This window comes from Halichoeres trimaculatus, unplaced genomic scaffold, assembly GCF_033239565.1.
Source record: "Halichoeres trimaculatus isolate MK-OKI-2021-1 unplaced genomic scaffold, fHalTri1.1 fHalTri1_scaffold_3, whole genome shotgun sequence".
NCBI lineage: Eukaryota > Metazoa > Chordata > Actinopteri > Labriformes > Labridae > Halichoeres > Halichoeres trimaculatus.
The window spans coordinates 13218540-13234191 of NW_027437181.1; the positions used below are offsets into that span (position 1 = coordinate 13218540).

Here is a 15652-nt window from a genome sequence, read left to right on the forward strand (position 1 = left end):
GCCAATTTCTTTGTTTTGGGCTTTGCAGGGATAAATAAAGTGTGCGGGAAAAGCTATGACTCCCTTATGCCGATTAACAAGAAGTGCTAATGGTAGATTACGTCTTTCCCAGCCACCTTCATCATGACACACTTGCTATGTTGACATTTGTCTTGTTAGCTGCTTGGAGCAGGACACAGCTAGCTAAATAGAGGTCAGTGTTTGACACAGTGGCAGATCACAACAAAAGGCAGGGAGCAAGAGATCCAGAGGAGAGAGTGAACATTGCGGAAGCAGCGATGATACAGTCTTTGTCGGCTGTGGTAAGAAGAGAAAAAAGGAAGAGAGCTGGGAGCCACCGTGTGTCTTTGAATGGGGTCAGGGCATCATGGGGAATAATGCATTCCCCTTCTCTTGCGCCAGGCGCTTCTTCCATTACGGCTGGAGAAGAGACATTGTGTCCACACTCTGATTACCACTGATCCATGCTGATGACTCTGTTGGCGGATTATCTCAGTTAGTATCAGCCATCTGTTACTGTGTGTATGTGTGTGTGTGTGTGTGTGTGTGTGTTTGTGTTTTTTTGTGTGTACGCTAAAAGGGGCGAGGAGGAAAGGGGCAGGAGTGAGACACACGGGGGGTTGAATAGTTTGATGCTGTCACACACAAACACACAAACACAGACACACACATGGGTAGACTTCTATGAGCACATGTACTGGCAGTCTTGTGTATAACCGCTGCACGAGTAACCCTGCACCATTACATACACACAACACGGGCATACAACACCACAACACACACGCATGATGTAAGGCCACATACCAAGCTGCACAGGCCATTACACCAGCATCAAATGCATGCTCTGTGTCTCTCCTTTATACTGTTCTGCTCTCCTTTCAGATGACTCTGACATGTGAAGGCTCCTATATGAAGGCCACATACACTCATAAAAACCGCAGAGCTGTTTATAGCCACACTATCTCCTGAAGGGCCGTTGTTTCCAGCCGCTATTAGCTGCATGCGTTGACAGCTGGGTGCTGTGGTGTATTTGTGGACGTGACTCTGAATCCAGTGCTGGAACACATCTTATAAATCATAGTTCAGCCATTAGCATAAATTCTCCCTCTCCTTGCATCTGCGAGACCTGCTGTTTCTGGTTGCACCGCTCCGTGTTGATTGGTTGCTGTTGTTCGAGTCAAATTGATTTAGCCGTTCACAGAGATTATAACGCTCGCCTTATACCGCCACTGTGGTGTGCCGTTAATTACCTATAAAATCAAGCTAATTCTGATGCTAAATCCATTTTAATTTCTCATAATTAAGTCAGGATTGGATCCTTAAATACCTTGGCGCTCCATTATTGTTGCAATCATTGTTGTGGCTGTGCATTTGGTGGTACATTGCTGTGCACAATCTTATTATTGTTATTAGATTTAATTGCTCTAAGTGATCAGTTTGTAGTTGTTGGAGGAAGATTGACTTGCCACGCAGTTGGTTTTTTTCCTCCCGCTGTCCTTCCTCTCTCCATCTCTCATCCCTGAACGAGGCCCTTTGAGAGATTGTGTGAGATGAGAGAAGATGAGGGGGAGGGTAACTCTGCTTTACACCTCTGCAAAAGGAGGGATTGCTTTTTTGTTGTTTGTTAGGGGGGAAATCAATTCTGTTCACATCATCACGTTTTGACAAGGCGAGACATTAAGTGCAGATATTGAGAAACGACAGGAATGGTTTACAGCCTGTCCTTCATCTTCTGCTCTCTTTCCCTTTCTTCTTGTGTTTTTTCCCCCCCCACAACAAAATCAGAGTGCATTGTCTTGCTTATCCTTTCCCCTTCCCACTCCTTCCATCTCTTCTCTGTTTTTTCCCCTCCCTCAGAAAAAGGTAGAGAATGATCCGCTTCACTTACCAGCTGACACCACATAAGCTTGCTCGTCCTCTGAGACAGGAGCCTTTTGTTTTCCTGTGCATTATGATAATTATGAAGGGCCACAGCTCCTCTCCATTTTCATCACATTACTAATGATACTTTACATTTTGTGTCAGGAAAAAAAATCGCTCTTTTATTCATGTTCGGAAAGAATCTTTTTTCGTGTTTTCTTTTTCACCCTAACCTGACATTTAAAGGGTGACAGGCAGTATGAGGGTGAACACAGTGTGACGGCTATTCATGCAACAAAGTGTGGCAGAAAGGTAGCAGATTACAGCTAGACACTTCATCTTCACTTGGCTGTAAATTTATTCTTGTTACCACTATGTAACGATAATTTTTTGCCATTTGGGTTGATAATTTGTCTCTTTAACCCCCCTCCTGTCACCTTGCATGAGAGGCCTTTCTAAGGACCTTTGACCTTGCTCATAATTACACAACCAGCGTCTTTTCCACTGCAGCAATGGCAGTCACGGCTGCCCAAGTCCGATGGCACACCAGCCTCCTCCCCGTGGACTGCAGCAGGTTTTCTTGTCATCCTCGCCTCCCGCTCTCCCTCTCCCTCTCTCTCTTGTCAGTGTTGCTCCTGGCGAAAGGCTGATACTTGATATTCAGAGGATAGCAGCTTTTGTCTCAGAGATTTAATCAGTGGCTCTGCTCCCACTGCAGAGGAGAGGAAGGGAGGGAGGGAGGGTGGCGGAGGGATGGCAGGAGAGAGGAGAAGGAAAGAGAGATGGAGGCAGAGACTGTTTATGTGTAATGACACAATAACAAAGCCTGCCTGTAAAACACAATCTGCAAACTGTGCTTTTGAAGGGGATTTTCAGCCCTGGATTAGTGTCAGGCAGAGGGATACGGAAAAGGAGAGGAGAGAAAAAGAGTCAGGTTGATGTGATAGACAGGGGAGGTGATTTTCTGCGTGCATGTGTGTGTGCAGTGGGGGTTGAGTTGTGAAAGTGTGTGCTCATGTGTGTGTAAATTCATGTGTTTTGAAACTGTCTCCTATTTATTTAGCTGCACAAGTTAGCAGCTGTGTGGGCACAGACTCATTGTGTTCTCATTTGGAAGCAAAAGCAGATTAGAGTTGAAAATGTAAGACAAATATTTAGCTTCAAAATGGCCAAAATTTTCTTGTGAGAGTTCATGTTTGTTGCTTTGTGAATAAAAGCTCGTATGATGACTCTGGGAGACTCATAATGGGAAGTTACATTGTTGGTTAATGCACCCATCATCTAAAAGCCTCCTCGTTGAAACTGAAAGGATTCAGGGAGCAATGTTATCTTTACAGGCCTCAAAGAGCTCTTAAATTTGAATGTCTTTTTTGTCAAGGGGGTGTTAGGGGATCCTGGTTGTCAGACACAGATGTGTATGAGTGGGTTTGTGTTTGCCTGGGTGTTTGAGGAAGAGAGAATGACAAAGAAAAGTGAAAATGTGTTATTTGTCTATTTTGTTTTGGAGCTTCTTGCTAACCTCTGTCATTGCAAACATCCCACTTTACTCACAGCAGACTGAGTTTCAGGTACAAGTGATGGTCCTGTTAAAGAAGTCTCTCTCAGCCCTGGCGTTTTCTCGCATCAAAGTATAAACTCTGCTTTTTTTGTGTGTGGTATCAGAGTCCTTAAAGACATTGTCCTCCTTCCTACCCCGTATAGAATCAATAGAGGCTGGGAGCCAGTGAGCATGGCTAAATAGAAATATTGTTCAGGGGAAGTGAGATGTGAAAGGAAAAGTGTCAGGAGATGTGTGTGCGTGCGTGCGCTGGCTTGAACATGCTGTGTAGGTGTGACACTATGCATTTGTGTGTATGTGTTTAAGCGCGTGTGTTTGTGAGTGTTCGGGTGGGTGTGCTTTGCTATTGTAACCCTGCTGATTGGATTGTGTTTGACAGATATGGAGTCTGGAGAGCGGCTGGCCTCCCCTGCGCCCACCCTGTCTGCTGCTCGCACCTCCTCCCCTGCGGCCTCTTCCTCCTCCTCCTCCTCTTCCTCCTCTTCGTCCTCTTCGTCATCCCCAGCTCCCCACTCTAAGAGCAGCCTGGCCCCGAGCCCCTCGGCGCTGGGATCCACCCTCAACACCTCTGGTAAGCAACACTTTTACTTCCTCTGTCGATCTTCTGTCTCACAGAAAGGCCAGAAAAAAAATAGCCACACAGAGTGAAAAACACTTTCCACGTAGCTTTAAAAACACGCCAAATGTGTCCTCCTTCAAGTCTCGATAGCATTCAGAAACCTCCTCATTTCTTCGCCATGAAAAATGAGTTTCCTCCAGTATTAATTATACAGTTATTTTGCAGCCTGTGTGAATACACCTCTCTCCCAGCTACAAAGATTTTTTTTTCCTGACAGCTTGGGTTGCAATTGAAAAGCTGCTGCATTAATGAATCCCAAACAATTAGGGGGCTCTTTTGTGTGAGAAACACACACATGCTTCGCCATGTCTCCTGACAACCTTCAGCTCTCTGGCTCCAGCTGCCTCAGAGTCAGGCTCAGCACGACACCATGCGTGTGTGTGTGTGTGTGTGAGAGTGTGTGTGAGTGTGTGTGAGTGTGTGTGAGGGAGAGAGAGAGCCTCTGCCTGCATGATTTAACATTTGTCAGCCACTCAGTGTCTAGTCAGCCCTGTCCGGCATCCAGCCTCCTTTCTATGTACTGGTCAAAACCATTAAGCAAAGAGGAGTGTGTATGCTTGCTGTGAGTGTTAGTGCATGTGTGTGTGTGCATCTGTTTGTATCTGTGTGTGTGTGTGTGTGTGTGTGTGTGTTTTTTTTTTCCAACATATCCCTTGTGAGAGTGAGTGAATCATTTGCTCATGCTCTCTTTCTCCTCATTTCTTAATGTCTTGCTGTTTTTTTCCGGGCCTACACACACAAACACACACTCATGCACAGTCACACTCTTAAAGCAAGATTGCACAGATCAGGGAATAGCATATCCAGCTCTCTATGTGATTGTTGTTTTTTCTCCGTTATGAGAAGAGGAAGACACAAAATAAAGCCCCTTGTTTTGTCCTCCATTTCCTCAGTGTTTCCCCAAAGAAGAAGCCATTAGGAGCATCTCTTCCTTATGCATTATACATCCCTCTTATCCCTCTGTGCCATTACGTGTGCTCAGATTTTCTAGATAAGCGATTTTGGACTGAGCGTCAAATGAAATGCTGAGAGGCAGGCTGTTAGCTCTGAACTTCGGCTGCGCTACATAGGAATCAAGCAAGCCAATTCCTTTTTCATTTCATACAATGCCTTGTTCACTTTGTGGACTGTAGCTCAAACACATATAGGGACTCAAAAATAGGCCAGAGGACTTGACGTCATCTCCATTGCTCTCCTTGATCCAAGTATCATAATTAAAGGGAAAAACATCTCCAACCAAAACATCAGGAGTATGTCAAGTGTGTTTTGTAAGCAGGTAGATCAGCAATTATGTATTGCAGAGATACAGTGTCATCATAGACTCAGCAGGCCTTGATTCGAGGTCCTTTACCAATGTGCCAATAACACTCAGAAAGAAAAAGAAAATACCAAGAACATGAAAAAAGAGTGTGTTTATGTTTGTGTGTGGGTGGGTGGGGTGTGTGTGGGTGCATGCGTGTGCGCATGTGTCATTGATGAGGATATCACTTGGAGAATAAAAGCTGATCGGCGCTTGTAGCGCTCTCTTCTTCGGGGATCAACTCACGGATGCAATTAACTTAAATCTGTCTGTGGAAATTTGATTGACTGCAACAAACAACAAATTAATCCCCCTTCGGCAGCATCCAAACATGAAAAAAGCAGGCGGTGCAGTTTGTCAGAGTGGAGGAAGGATTGAAACAGAATGAGGAAGGGGGCGCGGGAGCGGGAGAGGGAGAGACAGGCATACAGTGCAGGAGAGAGAGTAGGTAATCCTAGGTATGTCTTTCCCGTGCTTCTGTCTCGCTTCAAAATTTGAGATTTAATTATTCGCCTTCTGGAAGCCTGCATTAATATTGAAAAGGCATTTGCAGATGCCTAGAAAGGGAAAAGGGGTGTGCGGGGGAGAGGTGGGCACCCCAGGCGTAAGTGAATGCTGTGGCTGGCCTTTCTGGGGGTTGCATTGCAGTCGTTTATCTTCGTATCCGCTAGCTGACGCTGGCAAGGCGGGCTCTACATATTCAGCATATTCTAATGACATTCAAAAGGCAGATTTTTTGCTGTCTTTGTGGCAGAGAGGCCTTGAAACCAATACAAAAGGGCTACACGCTCACACTGCTGGCACAGTGGTAAAGCTTTGGTTCTTACCACATCACCACAAACAGTTTGATTCTCACTTAAAAACAGTCAGTGAGATGCTTCTGTTGCAACATGTTCATTTAAAGTCTTCCCTCAGTGTTTTGGTGTAGCGCACACACAACTGGCCCCTCTGTGTCTCCCTCTGGATAATTAGATCCCAGACTGCATTAGTTCAGAAAACACTGCCTCCAGTGTCACTCTGTTTTACATTTCTGTGGTGTGTGCTAGTGTATAGTAGTTTGACATTTTCATCTGCACTGTGTACAACACTTTCCTTTTCTTCAGTCATCACTTTTTTGCATGTGTATTACCTGGCTTATGCAGAGGCATCAAGCAGGCTTGCGTTTTCTGGAATAGAAATTGAATTTGCATGAAATATGCTCACACCAAATTGCATCTGACTCTGGGAGGAGGTAATACGTGGCAGTCGCCCCTGCCAGAAATGATTGTGCTCAGGAAAACGCTAGACGATGATGATGTTGATGAAGTATTCTTCTGTGCTGAAATTGAATGCCGAAAGGATAGAAGGAGGTTAGCTTTTCATGCCTTATACACACACTTCCTTTGCTCGCCAACAATATCCAGTTTTTGTCACGGCGCAGCATATTTTGAAACTGAAGAAATATCAGCACACAAATAGTTGTATGCGGAGATTGGATTATGACAAAATGCTGTGTGGTTTAAATGTGAATGTTTTACTGTATAGACATAAGAATCCTGCTGGAGCAGAAGTCAGTTTGTCATGCTCACAAACAGCACGGCTGTCTTTAAGAATTAGTTGCTGTGTGAAAACTAAATCTAGTTAATTCTTTTACAAATATAAGTGGGGGGTTCTGTATTTAAATCTTCTATATTCAGGTGGATAAGAGGCAGCACCTTCAAAAGCTGTTAAAACTTAGCTTACACCCTGTCACATCTCACATAAAAGGATCTCAGTGAGGTCATTTGAGAACAATGCTTGACATCTACACAAATAAACATGTAGAGCACTAACAGTAGAGCAGTGTGTGATGCTAAAGGTGTGATAAAAAAGACTGTCACACTGCTCTGGTTGTTGATGTCAAAAATAAGAAAAGTTTTTTAACATGTGAAAAAAAGCAAAAGGCAGTACGACGGTTGTTTTCTTTGACATTAGATTTTAAAGGAATACTTTTAATGTATTGAAGAATTGTTCAAACCATAAAGTGATTTAATGACAAAATTGGGGACAGACTTCTGTGTATCTATTAAATGATTACTTAGTCTAAAGTTGAGGGCACATTTCTACTTGTTGCTTTGTGCCATTACCCATTCTGTTGTTACACAAAACTATCTGTTATGGACTCCATCAGAAAACATTTCAACACGTCCCTCTTGGTTTGGATCTCTCTCAGGCCGTCTGTTTGGAGCAGCAGGAGAGCAGCCCTTCATTGGCTCCACATTGTCAAGTGCCTTCCCTCTGGTCAACCACCCAGCCTTCGGAGCCCTCTACACTGCCGGAGCAGGCAGGCCCGAGTTTGGAGGCTTGGGTTCCCTGGGCATGTCAGCTGCTCTGGCTGCCCACCCCCAGCTAGGAGCCCTCTCTGGTAAGATGGGAGACATTTGAATTTCTGGCAGTAAATTGGCTTAATGTGAATGCATCTCTAATCCTCTTCTCTTCCCTGCTCTCCAACAGAGTGGTGGCGAGCTGCTGAAGCCCATGGTCGGGGAGCTGCTGCCTTCCTCCCCTCTTTCATCGGCTTCCCTCCTTTCTTCACCCCTCATATTCAGCCCAACCACAGCGCCAGTCCTGTTCAGATCAGGATGCCCGGCAAGAATAGCCATGCTCCGCCTAAAGGTACAGCACATCCCAGAAGGGCCATTCATTGATCCTCACAGCTACATTCCTTACATGGAAAACCTGGTTATCATGATTACATTACAACACATGTGAAGCAGGTGATATAGGAATATTTTAAACTGTTTTCACAAGAAAACTAGTAAATGTGCATTTTTTAATGTAAGTGCATGTGTTTGTGGATCAATTAATCACTTTTCTAACATGTAATAGCACTGCAGTAATGATGAACCTCCAAATCCTTGTTTTTTCCTCTTCCACTGTCTCAATCTGTGTCTCTCTTTCTCCCATGGTCTGAATCCACTTTGTCCTGTGATGAGATTTCTCCTTTTCACGACAGATTTAATGACTTTCAGCCCTCACTTACTGATTCTGTCAACCTCCCTCTATCCCCCTCCTCCTCTCCTGTTCCCTCTCGTAATCTCTGTTTCTTGCACTCTTTTAATTTCACAGTATCTTTTAATTTATCTTTTATTATGTAAACCACTCATGTTGGGCTTGTGCCTTGCGCTGCCAGCATGTTTGATGAGATACACGTATAAATCAATATTTTTATTAGCCTTATTTCATTCTGCATTTCGTTCCAGATATTTTATTATCCTGTGTAGAAAAGTTTTCAAACAAGATGGAGCTGATTACTGAGTGGCTCTGGTTTGTGTTTCCAGGGGTGAATGGGGCAGTAAATGGCAGCGGCATTTGTCCTCCCACCACACAATCAGGGAGCTTCTCTTCTAGTCCGGCTCCTGTTCAGGCATCAACCAAGCCCACCAAAAATCCAGACCACTCTAACAGCCACCGTAGCAGCCCCCAGAACAATCCAGCAGAGATGGTGGAAAAGCCTGTCCAGAAAACGAAAGAGAAGGTCAGCACTGAGACAGATTTCACTCCTCATTTTGAAAAGGGACGACATGCTAACTGCTCAAATCATGAATTATACAGTGAAGCTGATTCTTGCAGTTTTTCTTCTCGACCCAGAAACCACGGAAGAAGCCAGCAGACACTTGTGGGGGCAGCAACAGTGAATCAGGCACATCCTCAGACAGCACAAGTGACGGGTCCCTCAGCAGTGATCTGGAGGACCTGGCAGAGGATGATGAGGACGATGATGATGACGACGAGGATGACGAAGAGGAGGACAAATTGTCAGACTCCGAGAAGCGGACAAAGAAGAAATCAAAGGTAAAGATGAAGAGAAAGCGCTGATTTGTGACAGACGTTTTATCATCCAGAAAAACATGAGGCATCCTTAATCACTCAGCATTTACTTTCCAGTCCAAATAAGTATTTATGTTTAGTCGACTTTTAGGCCAAAATTTTAACAAAAAAGTGAAGGTGTACAGCCTTTGTTTTTTAAACAAGCGATCCAAACCATTACCCATTGTGTATTGAATACCAATGGTATCATGTAATTTAATGTAACAGTGCAGATAGATTAGACAGTAAGTTTTGTAATTACTTAATAGTCAGCAGTTTATTAATATCGTACAATAACACAAAAACATTGAGGAAGATTAAATAATGAGCTTCATTGTACAAAAATATGTGACTTGTATAAAGAGGACACATATGAGGTCATAATAACGTACAAATTTACCGAAATGTGTTTTATATCAGTCTTCAAACACTATATATTTGAAAAAGTAAAGAATTTTGGTTATAGAGTAATCTTCAGAAGCAATAAATGAGCTGAACTCCTAATGCAACCAACATTTTTCTGCACTGCAGTTTCAAATTAAATGTTTCTGACAACATGGAGTTTCCCACTCTAATAAAATACCCAGACAACTCTCTAACATCTGATTGAGCTCTCACCTCGTGGACATTATTAGTCTGTCTCCATGTCTTATTGTGTAATAGCGGGTTATTTAAGATGGTACCAGTGAAGTAATAAAACACATTTATTTGTGTTGTCTTGTACAACTTTGCAGAAATTTGTGAAGAGTTTCACAACTGTATCACCAAATGTTGTCAACAGCTGCAGTTCAAGAAAAAGAGGAACAATTGTTGCAACAGTTTTGATTGTCTAATGAACTGTTTCTGCAGCTTTGTCTGAAAGTGTTTCGGTTCAACTGAGGGCACCAAGTAGTCCCTATTAGAATACAACCTGAAGCAGGGAAGAGGGAATGATTTTAAGACAACCACAAAATCTGATTTGGTCCAGCCCAGAACGGCCTTTCTGCCACTCTGGGCTCCTCCAAGGGGACTACCCTTGGTGCCCAGTGTGTTCTTTTAGATAGTGCCTCAAATACTGAATCAGTGCGGATAAATGTTCGTACTTTTAACATTTTCTTATTTCATCTCCTCCCCAGTCCTTGATAACCAGCACTGGATCTACAAAGACAGACAGACCACTCTCCACAGAGCTCCAGGACAAGACGGTCCCCTCTAACCCCCCCACCCTTATGCCCTTGCCCTGCTCTGCCTCCCCTCCTGCCTTGTCCCAAAGCTCACCACTGGCCCTGCACAGTTCCAGGTCTCGTACAGATGCGCCACAGCAACATTTTAGCGTGATCCAGTCCACTGGCCTGGCTGCCAACTCAAAGCCCTTGGCACTCCTCACACAGCCCCGCAGGGAGTCTTCGCCATCTTCCTCTCCCATAGCGCTCACCACATCCCCAAAGGCTCTTTCCAGCACCGCCTCTCCCAAACCTCCCAAACTGTTGCCCTCCTCTTCCCCTCAGCACCTGCCGCTTTCCCTCTGCTCCTCCCCGAAGCCCCTCTCCGTCCCCTCTCCACCTCGCTCCACTCTCCCACCGTCTACCTCCCCAAAATCGTTTGGTTTGACCTCACCTGTGACAAGCTCCAGGAAGTCCTCACTGAAGAACCCTCGGCATGCTGGTTCTGGATCTGCCAAATCCAGCAAAAAGAAACTTCTGGAGGCTTCACTTGCGCAGATCAATGAGTTCAGAATCAAACAGGTAAGTTTACCTTAAGTGGCACATAGTATTTTACATTTACAGTGTAAGCTGAGAGGTGGGCACGGTGCTTAGAACTGCACAGTCAGCTTTCCAGTTCAAAGTTATTTCTAACAAACTGACAGTAATGTATTTTTCAACTAGAGCTGAGTGTGCAGTTTAATTTGCAGTTTCTCTTCTCTCTTTTGCTTCATCATTACTGCACCATAGCCAGACCTTCTTTTTAATCCATTGGCCATTTAGCACATTTATTCACCAGCAGATTCACACAGGCAGCTACAGAGCTGTTAGAGTGAATCTGCACACTTAATTTAAAATGAAACCAGAGCATTGACTGCTGCAGTTCCTCATTCACAAGAGGCTTGGATGTTGTATCATAGAAAAACATTTTCCACAGAGCCTCTTTAAAATGATAACATGGCTGTAAGCAAACTCTTCGCACTCTGTAGTTGGACATCAGAGAGATGCTTTGTTTTGTGTAGTTCATTAAGGAGGCTTGTTTGAACGAACTGGGAGGGCAATGGGATTGGACACAAAAAAACAACAAGACATCTAAGACATTTAGTTATGTTAATAGTTATTATCAAGGGATGTTTCTATTCTTGCAGTTTGTGTGACAGTCATGAGTTCCTGTGTAAACCCGGAAAAAGAAAGCAGTTCAAAAAGAGGGAATCATTCATGGCTGAAAGTTTAGGGATGTATTTGAACAAAACAGTTGGTTTAGCGGTAATATGGGTCATTTTGAAATGCAAAAGATCACAAATTACTAGATAACCTAATGAATATTTACTTAGTATCTTGTCAAATTAAAGTTACTTTTTACCAATAAGGCCAAGAATTCATTTATGGAAATAGGGCTTATTGAAAATATACATATTTTCATAGCCCTTTTGAATATTTATGCTAGTATGGGGGAAAAATTGTATATTTTCTTCACTGAAAGGTATTGTTGTTTGTTCAACAACATACCATCTGCCATGATGTTGTTAGCAGAGTAATATGCACTGTCTTGATTGGCAGATGGCACAAATTTGCAAAAGATAAGAAAACAATACTGAAAATTTCTGTGCATACTGCCCATTGAAATGGAGCATATGCACATGTAGAGATATATCTGTGGAAGTTATCTCCCCCTTGATGCTGTTGCATTAAATTAGTCATAAATAGGGTATGCACTCCATCCAACATACAGGCATTTTAAAAAATCTTTATAACAATTTTAATTTGTTTGGACAAAACATAATGATTTAAATACGACAATGCAAAAAAATTAGAAGTGTTAAACTGTAACGAAACTCTGGAGATGTCAAAAACATCCAAGCTGCAACATTTGTCACTCTTAATCATCTGGTTTGTATTAAGTGCTTAATTCCTCAGTCATTGAATCCATGACTAACATATGACCAGAGTTTTTCTAGATTGTTCAATGATCTGGTTTATTTCATGGTTGCTATTTTTAACACTTGTCTCCCATGAGCTCAAGAGCACATCACACGGTCTAAGCTGTAGTTTAACCTTGAAGCCCCTTATGTGTCAAATGTGCTGCAATTGGTCCAAACCTTCTTTTATTAATAGCTTATTAAGTTCAATGTCTCCTGTTTTGTGTCTTTAGTATTCAAAGGTTTTGGCTCTCTTTCAGTGATCACAGGGGTTCAGCTGATGCATTTATCCGTCTGTTAATGGAAAATGCTTTTGGTTTCATTGCCATTTTAATGCATGCTTTGCATCCGGACGCATGCTGCTGTATTATTTATATTTCTCAGATGAAATGGAATAAAAATTGCCATTTTTCTGTGCTCTCACCACCAAAATTCCCTTTCCTCAGATGAAATATGAACGACGGCGCAATAATCAATAAGCTAAATCTTTTGAGATCAGCTTATTCTGTGAAAATCATTTCCCCTTTCCTGTTTTACCAGTATAGAGAAGTTTACAACGAGCAAAATTCCCCCTGTGGTTTCAGCACTGTTACTGTATTTCATGGTCTGTGAAATTGATTTGTTTCACTTCATATCACATCTAGTTGAAAGTGCAACGCTGAAGTCTAACCTGCCTTTGCTTAAACACAGATTGAGCCAAACTTGTCATCAGTGTAAAAAAGGCAAACATGGCCAGCTGCAGGGTGATAATGATGATGGAGCTTTTCAAATGTGCAGAAGAGTAATTACAATTTTAGAGAGACACTCGGTGTCTTTTAGTGAACTTGGCCGAACACAATGCCTTTTGGTTATTGTATTTATGTTCTTTTTGTTTCTCAGAAAGAGGCTTCGACACAGTTAACTGTACCAGTGTTCACCATTGTAGTTTTGTCACCTGCTCAAACAATCAGCAGTGATGGGAACTGACAGCTAGAGCAACTCCACTTTGTCCCATTTCTTTTCTCATTTTTTCCAAACCTTTCTTTGTCCCTCTCCCTCTCACTCACCCTCCCCCTGACTCCGTGCCTCTCCTTGTCCTCTCCTTCTCTCCTCTATTCCCAGACTCTCATGTCCCAAGGGCAGACGTTCCCAGCTGAGCTAAAGAAGCAGCAGCAGGGGCCAAACAAGTCTCCTAAGAGGACGTCTCTGTCTTCATCCCCACTGCATCCCGCTCCTCCTCCCCAGAACAATCACTCCAACCTCTTCCTCTCGAGTGCCCTGCTGGGGCTCCCTGAACCCCACCACCCCAATGGAGTCATCCAAAGCACCACTCAGGACGCACCTCTGGCCCTCATCACCAAACCTCGCAAAGACTCGACCTCTAAAGGCAAGTCCACTCAGTGCAGCTCCGATGCTGGGTCGATGCCTGTCAATCTGAGCACAGGGGCGAGCAGAACCCAAACAACTGCCCACGCTGGGGCTCCGCCACAGCCCTCCACTACCTCACCCCATGCAACAGGCCATGGATCCAGAAAGAGCAAGACCCCTAAGGGTAAAGGACAGACACCAGGGCTAGGACAGGGGCAGGGACAGGGACAAGCAGACCCTTTAGCTGCCTGGAAGGGCTTCTCTCAGAACCACCTGGTTCAGTCGCTGGTAGATTTGTTTCGTGGAGGAGAGTCTGGGATTGGGATTCCTGGAGTTGGCATCCCTGGAGTTGGAATTCCTGGAGTGGGGATACCTGGGACTTGTAACCCCACAGCCGGTCTCCCGGCTAACAAGGAATCTGAAGACTCTGGAGACGATGACGACGATGAGGATGACGATCTTGAGGAAGAGGAAGATGAAGAAGACTCAGATGATAGCTTGTCAGGTTGGCATTTCCTGTTTGCAAATGTAACTTTTATAATTTGATACAAAGCTGACCAAGGTACATCAAAACCAAGGCAGAAAGAAACCAATGTTTTGACGAGTCACCATGAGTTACTTTCCACTTCTGTTCCATGTCTTTCACATCTATCTTCTCTTACTAAAGTGTGTCCTTGTCTCTTATTTCAGAGTCTGACAGCAACTCCGACAGCGACATCTCTGGGAAAAAAGTGAAGGAGTTAAAGCTGCTGCCATCTGGATCATCTAAAAAAGAGATGACTCCCCGCAGGCCAACCAAAGCCCCAGAACTACTGAACACCTCAACCAATCACACCGCCACCAGCTGCTCCCCCCTCAACCTACAGGTCATCAAGACTCCAACCATTGTCACCAGCTCCAGTGCCTTGGCCTATCACAGCTCTCCAGGCTCATCTTCTTACAGCCTGGCCTCTCCATTAGGTGATGTGCTTACAAAATTTTATTGAAAACTAGCTTTCTAAAAAGTTTAAAAAAAAAGCAAAGCAGTTAAAAGTTTGATTGGGATGTGTAACAGGTAAGACAGGCATAAGATATGTAGATTCTGATCACAAGATTAAAGCTAAATGAAGAAATGCGCTTGATAGTTAAAATGTGATCATATCATTTACAGCAAAATGTTTAAGTCATCACAGTGGAAAAGATACAGCATAATAAAACAGTAATAGTACACAGCCTTGGTATTGTGTCAGAGAACTGGCTTTTGTTTACCAGAAGAAGCCATCATCCTCAGATGACTGTTAAGAGGGAATGATACTTTCAGGGAGTCAGGAAGGAGGCGGTTTCTTGTTGTGGCCAAACCGGAGCTCTGAGGTCCTGTAGGTACATGCCTAAGAACCCTGACAACTTGTTTGGCACAGCAACAAGGTTAATTTCCGCCTTCTTTCAATGCGAAGAGATTACCCAGATCAGAGAAAATAGGACATATGTGTTGCTTGCCAGGAATGTACCAAGCAGACATTCCAGTCTTTTGCCCTGCTGTTAGAAATCTTGGTTTCTTTTAAGCTTTTTTTTTTATGGAAACTGTTTGCCAGACAACAACTTGAAAATAAATGAATTCATCTGCTAATTTATCAAACATGGTGAATCCATTTTTTTTATTAATCTATGAATGCCCAAAGAATTATCAGCAAGTTTAACCTGTGGTTACTTCCTTTTGGAAGACTCATCATTTTAAATGGCCTGAGTCCAAGTACTTGTTGATACTTGGTTGTTGTTATAGCATGCCTGCTATCAGCTTATCACGTTTTTGGTGCTATGAGCCAATGCATATTTCTATATGTGGCAATATGTTAACATTTCTTTAGGAAGATGCAAGCAGAGCACATTTGCACTCCTTTGTTTCAAAGACCCTGAGTACCATCTGTAGCTTATGTAACAGAGCATCAAGGTTGAATGTACAGTGGACTACACATAGCATCCATTTTTATGTAGGTGAAAAATTCCTCTAACCATGTTTTATATCAGTGTCCGTGCAGTTTTTACCCTTAAAATTGTTAGTGT

At 43.4% G+C, this 15652-nt stretch overlaps 1 protein-coding gene across 16 annotated transcripts in view; it reads left to right on the plus strand.

Annotated features, from left to right (window-relative positions):
- baz2ba (bromodomain adjacent to zinc finger domain, 2Ba) overlaps positions 1–15652 on the plus strand; it is a 66694-nt gene that overhangs the window by 32857 nt on the left and 18185 nt on the right. For all 16 annotated transcript variants that reach the window (XM_074665811.1, XM_074665816.1, XM_074665812.1 and 13 more), the window contains exons 3-10: positions 3798–3989; positions 7529–7720; positions 7810–7971; positions 8637–8833; positions 8947–9150; positions 10281–10889; positions 13367–14117; positions 14303–14572. In XM_074665811.1, the coding sequence (XP_074521912.1) occupies positions 3800–3989; positions 7529–7720; positions 7810–7971; positions 8637–8833; positions 8947–9150; positions 10281–10889; positions 13367–14117; positions 14303–14572 (2575 nt within the window). In that variant the 5' untranslated portion in view covers positions 3798–3799. The remainder of the gene's footprint in view (positions 1–3797; positions 3990–7528; positions 7721–7809; positions 7972–8636; positions 8834–8946; positions 9151–10280; positions 10890–13366; positions 14118–14302; positions 14573–15652) is intronic.